Source organism: Mus caroli, chromosome 5 (assembly GCF_900094665.2).
Source record: "Mus caroli chromosome 5, CAROLI_EIJ_v1.1, whole genome shotgun sequence".
Lineage (NCBI taxonomy): Eukaryota > Metazoa > Chordata > Mammalia > Rodentia > Muridae > Mus > Mus caroli.
The window spans coordinates 111052286-111070853 of NC_034574.1; the positions used below are offsets into that span (position 1 = coordinate 111052286).

Genomic DNA, 18568 nt, shown 5'->3' on the forward strand with positions numbered 1-18568 from the left:
ACAGGCTAATCAGTAAAGTCGCCTACATTCTGCCTGGCATGGAAGCTGTTTAACACAATGCACCCTGGCACACTTGGAGTGTTAACTTTGGACACAGCTTTCACTTTCAGCTGAGGACTGATGTGACCGGCATCCTTTCCTCAACAGAACTGGATGTAGCAAACACAGCTCAGTACAAAGCGAGCTCCCACGGACTCAGACACTCAGGGCTCCTCTATCATCACGGCCACTCTCTCTGAACAACCCCGATACTGTTGACCCTCTTCTTCAGTTACGTTCTTATGTGTACAACCAGGCAAGCCAACCCTTGTCAATGGCATTGGTGCAACCACAGTCCCCTAACACCAATTTTGGTGTGCAAGCATTTAGTGCTCTTAGGTTTTCTTGGACTAACTGTCCCTTTCTCTCTGCCCTGTTAGTGTCTCTGCTCTGAAGTCCACTTCCCCACTGACCCAGCACTTTGGCTTTGTCTGACTCTTACTAAAACAAGAAGATTTCTCCATCTGTTTGCTTTGTGTCTCTATCTTTAACCGGGAATCTTGGAGGCAGGTATGGTGACACACACCTGGAACTGCAGTGCTGGGAGGCGAGGCAGCAGCCTGAGGTCAGTCTGAGCAATGCAGCAAGCCCAGGCTGAGCAGTAACCTGCCTCTATGTGTAAGACATAGAGTGGGTTTCTTGGAGAGACCATGTATTTGGTCTTGTTTTTAAAATACAAATTAAGACTACTCACATTGTTACATCTCTTTTGTTTGTAATTATGTATGTGCCTGTGTGTAATGACTACTGAGCTGCCTCTCCAGCCCCACTCCTTATATACCCTTTTCATCCTCCTCCAGACCTAGTTTTTGATTATATGTTTACTCCATGATGGCTCCTCTGCTGGCTTACTGGCCAAAATTCTCCCTGCAATCACTGGGCAGCTTCTTTAAGACCTTAAGATGCATGCCCAGGTCAGCATAGCCTAGACTCAAGTGACCTACTGACCTTCACTGAGTACAGGGAAGCCACACAGTCATTTCCCCCTCCTGACCCTCCTGACCTCTGTCCTACTTTTGCAGAAGCGGGAGGGCCAGCATCTTTTAGAGTGCTGTAAGAAGGAGAGACACTTCTGTTTCCCGAGGTAATTATCACCTCTGCTCACCAACGTCACATTCACCAACATCAGAAACCAGAAGCTTTGCTAAGAACACAAGGCAGCAGCTGGGCAGCTGTAACAGTGTCTGCTTAGCCTTCACCCTGTCCCCCCAACCCCAGTCCACACATCAGTAAAGGGGCAGAGAGAGCTTAAGGAAAAGACAGACAGACAGACACCAGACCGAATCATTTCTCAGTGAGCAGAGCTCCATCACAGTACGTTTTGAGCTGAGAACTGCAGACTTGAAGAGTCAATACCTCTGCTCTGTTATGAGAATGTTCTGAGCTACAGCTGGAGGTTCCCATCCAGAAGGAAAAAGAGTCAATAAAGTCCTGCACACTGAGCAAGTGCTTCCCAAGCCTTGTGCAGCATCACGGAGCCCTGTTAGCACCATGCTTAGGGTGATACAAAGCAGAAAGTTCCTTATTGTACGAACCGGATTTCTGAGGGCATGGACAAAGTCACCCATGAAGATTTAACTGTCAACTTGACACAGCCTAGAGTCACCTGAGAAGTGAGTCTCAATTCAGGAACAGCACAGAGGGTGTGATGAGAGCAGGGTGGGGATGTGTTGACTGTTGAGAGGCCCAGCCCACTGTGGGCAGCACCATTCCCTAGCAGGTAGCTCTAGGCTGTGTATGAGTGCGTGAGCCAGCACACAACATCCTCCCTGCTTCAGCTCCTGGGACCGGGAAGTGTAACCCAAATAAGCCTTTTCCTCTCCTCTAAGTTGCTTCTGGCCAGTATTTTGTCTCAGCAACAGAAAGAAAGCCATAAACTTTGCTTGGACCACCCACCCACATACAATCTGTCCATCTGTCTTCACACCCTGGCAAAGAGCAGCTGACCTTTTCAGGCACTGTGTTGAGCTGGTCCACATTCACCATATGACTATTAAGGGAGATACCAGCAACAACTGTCAGAACCAAAGCAATTCAGTTCTCAAACATACAATATTTAAAAGAATCTGATGTGGCTTCCAGCATTGGGTGACATAAAGAGACAGGCTGCGTGCTTGGCTCTTATACTTCCCCAACAGTGGGTTCAGGGGGAGACGTGCTACTAGCTGAGCCTGGCTAACATGCACCTCCTGTTTCTCTAAGAAATGTTCAGTTCTAAGAAAGAGACCACAGTGGAGCCGCACAGAAGGAGAACTGACTAGACAGGCACAGGCCATGTCACATGGGCCGAGGACAGGACAGAACAAGCTGACAAGGGATTGGAACCCGCTACCCAGGCAACACTTCGGATCAAGGCCACTTGTGCACGCCACAGATCTCACCGCTAATCTCTACAACTGTTTCCCCTTTCCTGTCTCTAAAGGAGCTAGCTCCATCCCACAAGGGCTTCTAACCCAAGCACACAGCAAAATGTGAGCCCAGGTCCATGAGAAGGTCCCCATCACTGGTCTGACCAGCCAATGCCAAAGATAAACTCAAGTTCTGTGAGCCAGTCCACACCTCCTGCTTGGAAGAGACCTTAGGGTGAGGAGGCACCCCAAAGGCGGCCCCCATATTCAGCTGCATCTCAGGCCCCACCCTTAACAGGGTAACAAAGGCAGCAGGGGGCCCTCCCCAACACCAGCTTACTCAGCAGAAATGTGAAAGGGCGCAGACAAAGAAACACTGCGTCTTTCAAAGCACATCTGAGAGAAGACAGTGAGTGAAGGCCGAAGCCCCCCAAGTCGGCAGGGGCGGGTCCTGGCAGCTTCCCCGGCTCCCAGCTCAGTGCCTCCACCTTGATGAGCAGCAGCAGGGCTACTGGCACTCAGCACTTGCCCTAGACCAGGAAGTCATTAGCAGTGACATGAGTGACGAGGGCCAGGCTTTGGAGGAGACATAAAGGCTGCTAAGCAGCTGTGGACAGGCACCCATGCCAGTGTGCAGCATGTCCCTCCTACCTCCCAGAGGAGGCCAGCCAGAGTGTGGTAATGAAACTGCACATAGTAGAAATGGGATCTAAATGAGTTTAAGCTGATTTATGTTAGCTTTTGTAAAGATTACTCGTATCTGGAAAGTGCTACCACTGTGCAATAGCGATGACAGTCCTTAAGAAGTCCGCCTAATGGTGCTTGCGCACAATATTTATATTCCTCGGCATGGGAACAAGGACCATAATGGATACCATTTTTGTTTTATTAGGGATGCATATTTAAATTAATCTGCTATTTGCCTAAACAATTAGCTGCTTCTGTTTGTGTGCACAAAGCCAAAACTGCAATTAGGCTTCCATCAAAAAAATAAGTCCCAACTAAAACTGTCCCTGCGGGGCTGTCAGAGCTCAGGGCAGAACTTCCCCAATTACTTCTCAGCACAATGGTAATTACCTTAACTGCCTGAAAGGTAAATAACCACTCAACTGGTTTTGGAAACACACACTGGCCTTGCCCCTCCTCTCTGATCTGCTCCATGCACCTATGGTTTAAAATAGGCTACAGTGTAGACAGCCACACACTGGACCCTTCACCTACCAGGTGTGCTGTGGTCTCTGGAGCCCTCCCTTTGAGGACACATACTCTGTGAGCTCCGGCCTCTTGAGCTTACACGGTTAACACCTGAAGCTCAGCCCAGCATCCTGACAGCTAAACAGACAGGATCAATTAGCTGTGTTCAGAGACACGGAATGAGGCTGACTATTTATACAGGCAGCTGGCATGCCCTGTTCCCACTATGGAAATAAATGCTTTTCTCCAATCAGTTAAGAAGGATGCAGAAGGAGTTCTACATAGGAAAACCATTTTAACAGAAATTTAAAACGCACCCGGAGCACTCACTGCACATAAACATGCACCTCTTCATCGACTGCACACAGCACAGGGCTCAGGCTGGACACGTGCATCAAGTCAGAGGGTGAAAGCTGGCTCTTTCAGACGTGTGCGTGCACACGAGCACACACTCTGTCACTGTATCTCTCTGCCTTGTGTGAAGAGATCTCTCAGTGAATCTGGAGCTCACTACTCTCATTAGGCTCCTGCCCACTGGGGCTGGGGTCACAGCCCATGTGAGAACTACACAACAAGTCCCTTACCCACTGAGTCATCTTCACAGATCAGGAGTCCTATCAGTGTAAGCAAAAGTCCTGAGGGCTGTAGGGCAGAGTGAAGGAGACTTTCCCCCCAAGGCAGCATGCTGCTGCCTCCAGAGGAAAAACCACTGGTAGGAAATATTCTGGACGGTGCATTTTTTATTAGATTCTGAATGTGCTTGAGGGCCAAGGTTAGGACAAAGGAGCAGAGGCTGAAGCTGGGATGGCCAGGGCAGCAGAGGCTCACGGAGGGAGGAAGGGAAGGTGGATTCCTATGAGCTCTCAAGCCCAAAGCCTGGAGGAGGCCAGACTGGAGGGCCTGTAAGAAGGCACATGACATCCAGGAGAGCGGGCTTCAGAAGCTGGCCAGGATGGATGCTGGGTGTTCAACCCCACCTAAGACAGACTCACTTGCTGTCATTCACACTTCACAATGCTTTGAGTCTTTTCACGTGCAATGCTATTTAAAAAAACAAAACAATGCCGGGCGTGGTGGCGCACGCCTTTAGTCCCAGCACTCGGGAGGCAGAGGCAGGCGGATTTCTGAGTTCGAGGCCAGCCTGGTCTACAGAATGAGTTCCAGGACAGCCAAGGCTACACAGAGAAACCCTGCCTCGAAAAACCAAAAAAAATAAAATAAAAAAACAAAACAAAAACCACATACATACACAACCTGTTGCTGGAGGCCAGCTCCAGCAGTGTGTTCTGGATCTGAGGAGGAGATGTGGGTTCAGTGACTAATGCAAAGCAGGGGCACACAATCACACACTTGGTGGATGAGGCAACGCACCAACAGCTTTGCCTCTACAGCTTATAGCCCTCAGTATAAAAACTGCAATGCAGTTACATTCTGTTTTCTTTAAGTGAATGATTACAATAAGTAATAAACAAGAAACAAAACAAACAACCAAAAAAACCCAGCACACTTCCCAACACCCTTACATGATTACGTGTTTTATGTATTATAGGTGAAAAACATATTATTCCCAAGGAGCCATACACATTCATGTCTAAGCAACTTGTTACAGAGTAACAAGGTGTAAGCAAGCTGGGGGGGATGGGGGGGATTCTTCTCAGCAGGGTCTCTTACCGCAAGGCTACATTTTGCAGTTACAAAGAAAAATAAAATCAATCATTTTATTATTTATCTTAAAAATTAATCTTGTTTTAAAAAGTCTTAAAAGAACCACAGTGTAAACAATCAGGCATTTCTACTTTAAATTCTCAGGGTGTACACCTATCCATTAACCTTAAAAAAAAAAATTAAATCATATCCGAAAGCCAAAGGCAAAAATGGGTACAAGAAATTAATCATCACCCTGGTCACCAGCCCAGCTTGGCAAGAAAGGCACATCGGTTAGTACCAGCCAGGCTGCCATTGTTTTCTTCCCTGACCTCAAAAGAACCCCTTGCACAACTACCAAGATTCTCTACAACAAAGGCACTAACAAAACCATCTTACCCTAGCTATGCTAACGGTCTACATCTCTGAGTCCTTTCTGAGGCTGGTAACCGAATCATTATCTGTTCCAGCAGCAGTCCCTGGAAAGTCAGCCACTATTGTTGGAGGTTCCAGTGGTTGCCCAGTGAGGGCTGAGAAGCCCCTCAGAGTTTCTGTTGAGCTCAGAGATTAGGAGGGACCCGATGACTAGGGAGAAACAAGCCCAACTCGAGGTCCTCAGGCCACTGTCCTCGGGGCTCTGCCTGAGGCACACTCATCATGGTAATGCTGACCGGTGAATCCCGACAATCTGTAGCACATCCTTATGACAATCTGACTAGTGATGAGATTTTTTTTTTCTCCCAATCATAATCTGCATCATTTTATAGTGGATAGTTAATTCAGGTGGGCAAAATTAAATTAGAAACTCAAATTCTAAAAGGTGTATCAATCAGTTCAAGTGAACTCAACTCTGACAAGAGTCCAAAATGATCACTGACACAACCTCCCTGGATCAGGAGCAGGCCATTCCCACAGGCCAGGTGCTTCAGGATAGACCGCTGGCCTTGCTCCCCTTCTTTTAAAAGACTCTCTCTCTCTCTCTCTCTCTCTCTCTCTCTCTCTTTCGGTTTTTCGAGACAGGGTTTCTCTGTATAGCCTTGGTTGTCCTGGAACTTACTCTGTAGACCAGGCTGGCCTTGAACTCAGAAATCCACCTGCCTCTGCCTCCCAAGTGCTGGGATTAAAGGCGTCCGCCACCACGCCCAGTTTAAGACTGCTTATTTCTAATAGGAAACCTGCCACAGCCTAGAGGCACCAGAGAAGGGAGTCCCCTGGCTGGAGAGCTGGCTCAGTGGTTAAGAACATTTGTTGCTCTTGTAGAGGACTCAGGTTCAATTCCCAGAACCCATGTGGCAACTCAACTGTCTGTAACTTCAACCCCAGAGGCTCTGTCTTCTAATTTTCTTAGGCTTCAGCAAACATGTGGTACACACACACACACACACACACACACACACACAGAGCAAACCATTCATACATGTAAGATACATCTAACAAAAAAATGTTAAAGAGGGGAGTCTCAACTGAAGAACATCTATGGGGAATGGTCTTGTTTTTGATGTATAAAGGAGGCCCAGCCCACTGTGGGCGGTACCACTCTCTGGGCAGGTGGTCCTGGACTGTATAAAAAGGCTAGCTGGGCTTGGGTCTTGGTGTGAGCCGTGGTTCCTGTTGTACTTCTCTGGCTATGAGCTCCCTGGCTGGTGGTGAGGCTGTGTAGGACAGCAAGCAGGCCTGTCTCCAGATTCCTGCCCTGACTTCCCTTCATAACAGAACGTGACTGGAAGTGTAAGCCCAGTAAACTTTCTTCTTGAGTTGCTCTCGGTCGTGACATGGCTACACAGAACTCAGAACCCTCTAAGTTAAGCATATTTTGGGTGGTATAGATGTGCTGACCACTACTGAAGCAGAAGACAGGGATACGGGCTCGGGACACTCGTCATTTCTATTCTTTGTGTTAACCTTTTCTTAATTGGACTTTAAATTTGTCATGTGTTTCTATGCACTTGCATGCTTGGTGCCTGCAGGGTCAGATCCCCTGGCACTAGAGTTACAGGTGGTTGTGAATTGCCACACAGATGCTTTGACCTGAGCCTGTGTCCCCTGGAAGGGCAAACAGTCCTCTTAACCAGTAAACCATCTCTCCACCCCCTCATGTACAGCTTTCAGAATACAATTTTATGGGTAATTTATAGTAAATTAAAAACAGAAGGCCAGGCATGAAGGTGCAGGTCTGTACCTGTAGCACTATGGAGGTGGAGGTGGGGGTTCAAGGCCCAGCTAGAGCTACACAGTGAATCTGGAGTGAGGTGTAGCAGATAATGGAGTCTACTTCAGCTGTCATTATTCCTGTGCCTCTATGGAAACGCGTGGCATATAAACCATCTGATGCAGTGAATAGAGTTGGTACTGGATGAGACTTCAGTCTGCCAGGGTTCTGGGCCTCCCCCTGTGTTTTCACTTCTTAGTGGTATCTTCAATGAATGAGGATTTTCAATTCTGATGAAGTTAATGTTTTTTCTTTTGTAATTTGTGGGGTTTTTTTTGTTTTTTGTTTTGTCTACGGAATCTCTGCCCAGCTTCTACATATGTGCTACCCCATAATGTTCTGCTGTTATGGTGTGCAAGGCAACTACTCACTCTTAAGAGACTGTTTAAAGAATAAAAGCATCTCCGTGTCCATGGTCTAGGCAGGTTTCTGTCCACCGTACATCCTGGAGCTCCCACAGCTGTCTGCAAACCTCACAGCCCACACGCTCGGTCCCTTTGCCTTGCCTGGCGCTGTACTAGTGCAACTTTGGGCTTCACCTTTACTGTTCTCTAAGGAATGGCAATGTTGGGAACTCACAGCTTCGTGTATTTTATTCAGGTTTTGAGATCCTTGTAACAGAAGGGCTGGAGAAATGCTTCAGTGAGTGAAGTCGCTGCCACATAAGCATAGGGACATCAGATCCTGTGCACAAGCATGCACATGATGCATATACATGGATGCACACACATGTGCACACACAGAGACTTAAGGATAAATCGAATTCCAAATGCACAATCTTGAGAAGAGACAAAAGTTTTACTTTTAACTTGTTACTCTGAAACAATTTCAAAGTCACAAGAAGCCGTGTGACCTCTGTCCTCATGCCTGTCACTGTGTGAACACACCTTTCACGAGACCCAAGCCAAGATGGCTCAGTCCTCAGCTGTGCTCTCCCCGAGCCCAGAGGGCAGGATGAATGGAACTCAGCTCAGTGTGGGTTTGTTCAGCTCAGCGCAGACTGTCCTTTAGTGGAGAATAGCCTGGAGAGACTGTCCTAGCTCTCCATGACACTGACCGTCCAGCAAGAAGGGCAGCCATGTAACGGACTAGCCCTCCATTTGGGTTTGCCCTTTACTGCTGCATGACTGTGTGGGGCTGAAGGTCATAGCTGCACTGAGCAGCTCTTGCTGCGTCTTCATGTGTGTGGTGACAATGTCAGGAAGGCCCTCGCTACAACAGAATCGGCTTCACTGCCCCACCGCACATGTGTTTCACTCTGTTTTTGTTTGTTTTTTTTGAGACAAGGTTTCTCTGTATAGCCCTGGCTGTCTTGGAACTCACTGTGTTTCACTCTTTTAATGGATGCTACTCTTTGGGACTAAAGGAAGTTCTGATCTTGTCTTGTGCTTACCGCTCGTTTTAGCATAAACTACTTTTTCTCCTGATCTAGTTTCTATTCACCAAACAGCAACGGCTTTACTCCTAGCATCCTTCATGTGCTTAAGAGCTGGTGCCCCAGCTCACAGTGTTCCTCTCCTTCTCTTCTTATTCCTCTCTCCCATCACAGAAGGCTGGGGACTATCCAGTGGGTCATCATCTGTCTCTGTCCTTACTCAGGCTGGTAGTCTGATCTGGCCAGATCTGACTGACGGGACCCCATCAGACTAGCTCTCATGTTCACTGTACGTGATGTGCCTTTACAATCCCTGGCCTCACCCTTCCCCACCCACAGGCCACAGCTGGCCATCCCTCCTTGCACTGGCTCCTGCTGGTGGGAGCCCTACCCTCAAAAGCAGGGCTCAAGCTGTGGTCACTGCTGCAGGGCTGCTGACCTTCCAGCCAGGACACACTGTTCTGGTCCCATCTTTGCCACTCTGATAAAACCCTGATCAAATGGAAAGGCTTGATCCCGGCTGGTGGCTGTCCATGTTAAGGGAGGACAGGCACGCGTAGCTCCTTCCCTCCTCATCGAGAAAGCCAATATGGGAGATGGGCCGGCAGCAGGGGTTTACTTATAGTTGTTTCAAGGAACATCTTTGCATTTACCTTGAGTAATGTCTTCAACAACAAAAATTCTGACAGGCCAGATGGTTCTCCCTTACCCTGAAGCGTCAATGAGCCTTGTCGGTGAGAGGCTGAATTTAGCAGTTCTCGGAGCTCCAGAGGCAGACAGGAAGGGAAATGGGTTTCCTAAAATGGTTTTCCAAACTGTTGTCCTCTGTGGGGAATCTGCCTTGGCCCATCATCCTGCTTTGCTGACACTTTAGAAAGGGTAAAGAGCAGAAGAGAGACAGACAGTACGAGCAGGTCCTGTACGAGCAGGCCATCTGTGGGGTGAGCATGGGATACCAGAGAGCCCACACCGCCACGCCCAGGCAGAGTCCCCGTACAGTTCAGTGTCAGGGAGAGAGGCACAGAATGTGGAATCAGTGTCACTGCTGGGGACAGGGGCGTCCTGTCAGGTGCCTGTGACCTGCTCACTGAGAGTGAATGACACAGCATATCTGGAGTGACTCTGAGCAATGTAGGTTGGTTTACTATGCGTTCTTCAATATCAACTCACTTCAAAGAGCAGGTCACTATTAGCTCTGGATAATAAAAGTCACTTATATATTATCAAAAGAGTTCTCTTCAGAGCCGCCTGCCAGCTTCCTGCCTCAGGCACACACAGCAGGCTTTGTGCTGAGCTCCTCTTTCCAAGGGCAGGAAGATAAGCCTTCCAAGCAACAGTCGGGTCAGCAGCTCAACACAGTACAGTCTCCACGGCCTTGGGATGTGCCGGGTGTCAAAAGTTCAGCATTTCAGAGGCCTGTCTGGTCTACACAGAGAGCTTCAGGATAGCCTGGACTACATAGAAATACCCTGTCTAAAAATAAAAAGGTTCAATGTCTTAAATACTTCTAAACCATTTCAGCTCTGGACTCTGCATTTACAATTTGTAATACATTGTTTGTGTGTGTGTATGTGTGTGTGTGTGTGTGTGTGTGTGTACACGTGCGGTGGTCAGAAGGCAGCTTGGACTTGGTTCTCTCTGTAACCATGTGGCTATGGGAAGAACACAAGCCAGCAGCATGGAAGCTTTATCAGCAGTCACCCCACACCTAAGTCTGTCAATTCCCCTGACTATGATCAAACCGTGAGCATCCCCACTACTGTGCGACAGTGTGATTGCAGAAGTGTGTCCTGCCTTCTAAAGGATGATGCCTGGCGGTTTTCACTTTCTGTTGGAAAGGAGCTTCAATTCTGTACTCTGCTCCTGAGCCACAGGCAGTCGGGATGGCAGGCAAGAGCCGATTACTCACAGATTAAGGGAAAAGTGACAAGAAAAAGGCCCATGAGTAGAAAAAAACTCCACAATCCATGGTCAGAGGTGGAGGCAGCTCACAGCTCACACAAGCATCACAATTATTTTGTTCCATTTCTAAAGCTTCAGCACCAGTCACAGAAAAGGAGGAAGCTGCATACTGGATTTAGACATCACCATCAAACACACTGGCAAAGCCATCAGACAACTCACTCTGTTTAAAACCCAAGTACCGAGTCTCCATGCACAGTCAGTCAGTCATGGCCCTGGAGCATGCAGACTGGATCTCACCTATGCTCATCCACTGGGAAATGGAAAAAGATTCCCAGGCTCCAGCCAGACAATGAGGCCATGTGCGCATGTGTGCGTGACAACTGTAACAACTGCATGAAGTGCTGAAGTGCTGAAGGAGGAGATGAGCTGCCTCACCCTGCCTGGAGGCCCCAGAGAGCAACACTGACTCATCAAGGTTGAGGCTGGTGCCCCCAGGTCTGGCCCATTCTCTCTACCTCCCGGCAGACAGGCCGAGAGCCTTCCCTCACGGAACAAGCATCTAATCTCCTTTCTCAGTAAAGCCTGAGTTCTGAAGAGAACCTCAAGTGGGAAAGGGGCCCCAGCACACTGCCATCCCTAATGTCGTGGCTTGAGGCCAGAGGCAGGCAAGCATGGAGCAGATGGAGTCCTGGCAAGGTCCCCGCTGTCCCCGCACTAGCAGCTGCTCATTACTCAGAGCCTTCGCTTGCTTTAGCTAATGCTCCAGGAAAGCATTCTGATTTGATTCATTTTGGGATGGTAACGTGCAGCACAATTAGTGGGAAAATCAAACTGGAGAGGGGCCAGTGCTGACAATTGGAAACAAGGCACAAGAAATATGAGGCCAGTGGGTTGGAATTCAAAAAATCACAACTGTGGCTCTCCTTGCCAAGTCCTAGCCCCCAGGTGCGCATGCGGGGTTCCTTGGGGCCCAGCTCCAGAAAGGATGGGGTGGAGGGCTCTCTCTTAGAGTCCTCCTGCAGGGAGGCTCCTGCTGTGGTGGACGTGGCAGCTTCAACAAGGGGTCTGAGCCTCAGTGCCTTCAGGAGAGCACCTAGGCGCAATGGGAAGGCTGGAGGTCATTCCCTCCACAAACTGCACACACACCGCAGACTGTACAAGGTCCTTTTCCACAGGGGTTGTGCCCAAGAAGCACTAGCCACTGCTCTTGGAGGGGAACAGGGAATGTGCACTGGATATTTAGACCTGAGTCAGCTCTTAGGGTTGGCAGTCTGTCACCCAGGTGAGACTGGGGACAAGGCCACCTGGGTTGGGAAAACGACCAGAAGGTGTGATTTCCACAGAAATCCTGACAACATGACCCAGCTGGGAAGGCAGGGAAGGCCTGCTAGTGCTGGAAGAGAAATGGTCTGCACACCTAAGTGGACAGTGCTGATGTTTTGAAGGACTTCAGCTTACCTGACAGCGAAGTGGTTGCCCGCCATCGTGCCCTGAGCAGACCTGTCTCATGGTGCTAGAGACCATGGGTACTCAGGTCAACTTCCTACTGATCCACAGCGGACTCAGTACTGACTAGGACTTAACTGCGACACAACCATAAAGGAAACACAAGGACCACAAGTGGCAGGTATGCGTAAGAAACTATCAAACCCTTCCCACACTATGTTCCATTCCCTATCAAATCCACCAATAACCCTACCCAAGAACACAGGGACAGCTCACACCTGCTGGAGAGCAGAAGACAGCATGGGATCTGTACTCTCCCACCTGGAGACCCTTCCTATAGCAACCGACTTCCCTGCATACATATGAGAAGACATTTGTGCAAAGCTGCTCACTACAACACTGCTACTGAGAGCAAATGCAGACACACTGCTTTTGGGTGAGCCATAGGCTGGCACAGAAGGATCATCACATAGGTGTGAGCTTTCAGGGTCACTCCGCCACAAAGCCAGAGTGAGCACTGGAGAGGCGGCTCAGTGGCTGGAGCACTGGCTGCTCTTCCACAGGACCCTGATTTGGTTCTCAGTATCTAAATGGTGGCTCACAACTGTCTGGACCTCCAGTTCCAGGGACTCAATGTCCTCCTCCTGCTTCAGGAGGGCACTGCATGCAGATGGCACACCGGCACATGCAGGCAAAACACCTACACACATAAAACAACAAAAAACTGAAAGCCTAACAGATGACAGGGACATTTCTGAGGACACTTCAGCAGCATGCCTGACATGACACCGAGCATGTCCGCCTCAGTCCAGTGACGATGGCTCAGTACAAATATAGGAGCAGTGTAGTATGAAGAAGAAGTTCCTTTATGGTAAATACTGGAATACAGATCAAAACTTAGTTCAAATAGTCACTTAAAGAGCCTAACTTATTCAGAAGTGGTGGACACTTCAGTGTGCAGCGTGGCACCATACAACACTGAGGAGAGTAACACAGGTCACCCAGGTATGTCATTGGGTTAAGAACAAGACACACAGAGTGTACAACACTGGTCTAAAAGCAGAAAGCACCTAGAAGTTGAAGGGCACTTTCAGCAGGTTTTGTTTTTTACCATGTATGTATATATACATACATGTGACACACACACACACACACACACACACACACACAATCTTTGTTGTTTAAATTTTAACTGATTTTTTTTTTTTTTTTTTTGAGACAGGTCCTCACCATATAGCCCCAGTTGGCCTGAATCGCACTAAGTAGACCAGGCTGGCCTGACACTTGGGAGTGCCACCCGCCTCTGCCTTCCAAGTGCTGCTAGTAAATGTTCACCACTTCTGAATAAATTAGGGTTGGTTTTTTGTTTGTTATTTTGGTTTTTTGAGACAGGATTTCTCTGTGTAGCCCTGGCTGTCCTGGAACTCATTCTGTTGACCAGGCTGGCCTCGAACTCAGAAATCCGCCTGCCTCTGCCTCCCAAGTGCTGAGATTAAGGCATGAGCCACCACTGCCCGGCTTATAAGTTAGAGTTTTAACGTGGAACATTTGAACTAAGTTTTGAAAACCTCTATCGAGTATTTACCATGAAGGAAGTTCTTCATCATATCTACACTGCCCCTGTACTGCTATGAAGACGGCCTCATCCATCTGAGCGAGCGAGAGCAGCAGTGGAGGAGCACTCCTTAGCATGCACATCCGTGTGCAGTCTCCGTGCACACCTAACTTGCAGCACACTATATTTTCCCTCAAGCTCTATCTGCAAGCTGGTCAGATGTGGTGAGCTGGGGCGGAAACCTCTGGTTTCTCTGGGAAGTCAGATGTGTCACATGGTGTTTTGCAAGGGCAGACCAGTGAAGGAGTGTTTCACTAAAGCAGACACAGGTGAAAGGATGGTCTGCTAAAGCAAGCACATGAAAGGACTCTGATGAAGGACTCTGTTAACGACATACGTGTATTGGTTGGCCTTACATTTAATTGCTGAGCTCTGCTTGTGGTGACGCCAGAGAGAAACTCACCAAAGAACTTCCCATAAGTTTCTTATAGCTTCTTCCCCCTTCCTCGGACCAACTGGCAGTGATGTCAGCTGATGCAGACTCACATGGAATTTTGCTAAGACAGACAGACTTATGTGGTGTTTTGCTGAGGCAAGACCCATGGGAGGACACGTGATGTTTGGAGGGAGTAAAAATAAGACCAAATAGAGTGACTGCTTGCTTGCATAGCTAGCTTTGCAACACTTCATTGGTCTGGAGTCTTCAGCTTCACTGAACTTCACTTTGTTGAGAGGTACTGTGTAGAACTCCTGACTTCCCTGCTGGTCCTGGTCCCTCCTGCTGACTTGTGCCAATTGGCAGCGGCCTGGCTGTGTCCGCTGACTCATGTTTCTATCACGAGCCTATTGAACTGGACTGCTGGTATACTCATGAAGGGTTTGCAAGTGGACAGAGCTGCCGCTGCTGACCTGTGAACTGAACTGCTGACTCCCTGACAATGCAAACTGGAGTTGCTCCAAAGAACAATTTCTAAACAGGTCCACTTCTCCCATATCCTAATTCCCTTTCTTTTCCACTAACCTCTGGTGGGTGGTGGGCTAGAAGGGAAGTTAAAGCATCTAAGAACCCTTATTAAAAGTAAATGTTAGAAAATTTAAAACTACAGTGAGCCCAGTGCTCGATTTATAAGAGTCTCCATGTTTGTTGTCAGGGACTCAGCTCCAACAACAGCGGGGCTAGGAGACAACACTAGCTATGGCTTCAACACCTTCATCCTCCAGCCCTCAGTTTCCCATTGGTGGAAGTGTCTGTGCCAATCAAGTATGCAGGACAGGAAGTGCTGCTAGAGCATTCCAAAGCTACAAGGCCAGCTGGAGACTAAGCAGCAAGCGTGAGGCCATGCTGCATATATGAGAGCAACAAGCAAAATGGAAAAGCCTAACCACCATAGATGCACTGTGCTGCTGCTGCTGCACTGAGGATGCTGAGGTTGAACCCAGGGCCTCATGTATGGCAGGCAAGTACCGTGCTGAGCCACACCTCCAATCTCAACTTAGCTAATGACCATCTGAGGTGTCTACTGTCATTAAAACCACAAGAATAGAGTATAAAGTTCTGGTCAATTTTAAAAATCTCTACGTTTACTCTTTTAGCTCTGAATTCTCGTTGTTAAGTATTAGGTGGTTACAAAGCTCCTTAAAAGCTCCTGTAGCTCTGCCCTCTGTGCCAAATGACACGATGCTGCCTGGCAATCTGCAATGGACATCAGGCCCGGGAGCAGGGGACAGGCAGGAGGCCATGTGAGAGGTGTGATGAACTCTATCACTAGCAATGCATGTGTCCCATCGTTCCTCTAACAGTTTGCAAACCCATGGTTGCTCCCATGCACTCAGGATCTGTCTAGGCCATCAGGAGCTGTACACGGTGTGAGTGGCAGGTGAAGGCTGGTGTTGACGTCCCGCTTCTGCTTACATATGTCAGATCACCTCTCCATCCTTGTCACTATTCTTTTTAGACTCAGCCGAGGACACAGGCTGAGTACATTTACTATTTTAAACTAAACACAGCATTTGCTTAAGATGGTCTGGCCAGTCTCATCATGCCTGGCACTCATGCCCGGCTCAGTGGTTCCAGGATGAATTAAACACCAGTTTTAATGGGTATCATGTTCCAATGTCTACTAATGCACAGGGTTATTGGCTAGATTCTTTACTTAAAAGCAGGACAGAGTGCATAACCGTGTGTGTAAGGAGGCAGGGGTGTGTGCCAATATACATACACCCTGTGTAAGGAGGTAAGTGAGTGATTATGTGAGTGTGTGCATGCTCAGAGGAGGAGGGAGCAGCTGCAGCTACGACACTGGGTGAGGCTTTCTCTGAGACGGGGGGGGGGGGGGGGGGGGGGGGGGGGGGGGGACGGTGGTACTCACCATCCTCGTAAGCCGCCACTGCCAGCGAGCTGTTGATCCTCACAAAGGAGACATATGGCTGCATTCCAGGATCCTCCTCCTCAGACTCAGACTCCAGGAAGGGGGCCACGTAGTCCCAGGTGCGGGTGTCCCACACCCGCACATCCCCTGACGTGTATCTGGAAGAGAATAATGCTCTTGGTTCCAAGAGAAATCTGGAGGCTATACATGGCAGCATGTGGGCTGGCGGGGGCGCTGTTCCTATGGTGGTTTGAATGGAGCATGTGGGTTGGCGGGAGGCGCTGTTCCTACAGTGGTTTGAGTAAGGAAGTTGTCGGCTGGACTGCAGAAGGCTGTGGACACAGCCCACGCTGTTACAACACAATGGTGACCACCATTAATCCCTACACTCGGGAGGTAGAAGCAGGCAGATCCCTGTGAGTTCGAATCCAGCCTGGTGTACACAGTTGCAGGACAGCCAGAGCTCCATAGTGAGACTGTCTCAAAGGAAAAGAGAAAGGAAGGGAGGGAAGGAGAATGAGCAGTGTGATATGCCCTCTCCAGCCTCATAACCAAGCCATCCCTTTCACCCTTCCCACTCCAGGAGTTACAGACAGAACCATAGACCCGTGCTGGCATCCCAGCAGGCATGCATGCGGAGACACAGATGCAGCTGGGACACAGAGCCCCAACGAGCTCTTCACACCTCCTCCAGGAGCACAGCTAACTCATTAGGGCCCCTAAGGACATCGAATCTGCTCAAATGACTCCGCGGCAGAGCCAGGCACTGCCACCTTCCTGTGAGAATGAAGTGCCTGCACTGCCCACTAAAAAAGCAAGGGCCCTAGTTCAGGCCTTTAGCTCTGACCACTTCCTGGATAGTCCACTGTCTTAAGGCCTTCAGGATGAGAGGGTAGCCAAATGAAGGTGCACCCTGCCTGTCGCTGAGAGTCCACATTCCTCCTGCTGAATCCCTTAGGTAAGGAGGGTGAGGGTGGAGGAGAAGGAGCTGTATGTAGGGGCCTCTTGAGTACAGAGAGGCAGGGATTCCAAGGGACAGTGTTCCTAAGGCCCTAATCACACTCCCTCAGAATCTCACTGCAGAAACAAAATATCTAGTCACCTCTGAAACCTAGGACATGATCATGTCTGACATGGCTACAGAAGGCCAGCCTCTGGTGAGACCCCATGTCTATGTATCGCTGTGCACATGCATACTAGATACCTGTGTGGCAGCCAGAGGACAAGCTGGGGGAGTCGATTCTCTTTCCACTGTTGTGCAGGTTCCAAGATGGACTCAGGACACCAAGCTTTTTTAGACAAGTACTTCTTACTCCCTCAGTCCCATCAGCCACCCAGGGCGAGATTTGGTTTTTTTGGTTGGTTGGTCAGTCGGCTGGTTTGATTTGTTTTTTTTGTTTGTTTGGTTTTTTTTGTTTTTTCTCGGAGACAGGGTTTCTCTGTATAGCCCTGGCTGTCCTGGAACTCACTCTGTAGACCAGGCTGGCCTCGAACTCAGAGATCTACCTGCTTGTAGTGGGATTAAAGGTGTGTGCCTCCATTGTCTGGAAAGATTTCCTAATGAGACAACCATGAGTGCCCTGACTCAGGGTCATTTTCTTTATAACACTGCAGCATGCCCTCCCACCCAGGAATCTACAGTAACCTGTAAACATGTAGGTTATACAGCTCCCAGGTCATCCTGTGGGTGAGCTCACTCTGCAGGACAGAGTATAGACAACTCTGTCAAGAGGACTACACAGTAGAGAGGCCTCCCCACACTGGATTGCCACTATCATGATCACTACCCCTCCTAACTGTCCTTAACTGTGGCAATGCATAAATAACTAAAGCTGCACACTGACATGGCCCACAGGGTCCAGGCTCCTCAGGAAGCGATCTGGATAACCACACTGATGAGGAACCCCAGAAGGAGCTGCTCCCCACAGCTGCAACAATGCATCAGCTCGGCCCCCTCAACCTGACTCAGTTTGTTCACTGGAACAGGCTAAGCCGCTTGTTTCTGCTACAGAGATGATAGGAAGGCTGGTATAGGAGTCCAGACTATGAGTCTATTCTCCAGGCTCAGTTCCACATGAAGAGGGGAGGACGCATGGCTCAGGAAAGCAAGATGAAGAGAAACCATGAGCTGTTCTTGCTGCAGACAGCCCTGTTTGGACTCTTTCAGCACATCCATGGTCTTCATGCTGTGTTTCATGATGCCACATTGGGAATAGAGTAGGAGGGGCAGGGTGTGAAAGGCAGGCTCTGGGGGACCAGGGCTACAGCTCACTGCCTTCTCCAGAGAGTTCTGAGGTAAACCAGCAACAACCACCACAAGGAAAACATGTTTCACCTTTGAGCTGCACAGGAGAGTGCTGTGCAAGACAACTGCTGCTATGTTCTCATCTGAAGAATAAGCAGGGGAGGAGGGCAGGGGAGGAGAGTGGGGACCCCACAGGGCAAGGACTTCACAGGGAAGGGGAGAAGGGCAGGGGAGGAGGG

At 49.1% G+C, this 18568-nt stretch overlaps 1 protein-coding gene across 1 annotated transcript in view; it reads right to left on the reverse strand.

The window, feature by feature from the left end:
• Fbxw8 (F-box and WD repeat domain containing 8) overlaps positions 1–18568 on the reverse strand; it is an 89623-nt gene that overhangs the window by 32012 nt on the left and 39043 nt on the right. The window contains exon 5 of the mRNA XM_021162838.2: positions 16085–16242. Within this exon, the coding sequence (XP_021018497.1) occupies positions 16085–16242 (158 nt within the window). The remainder of the gene's footprint in view (positions 1–16084; positions 16243–18568) is intronic.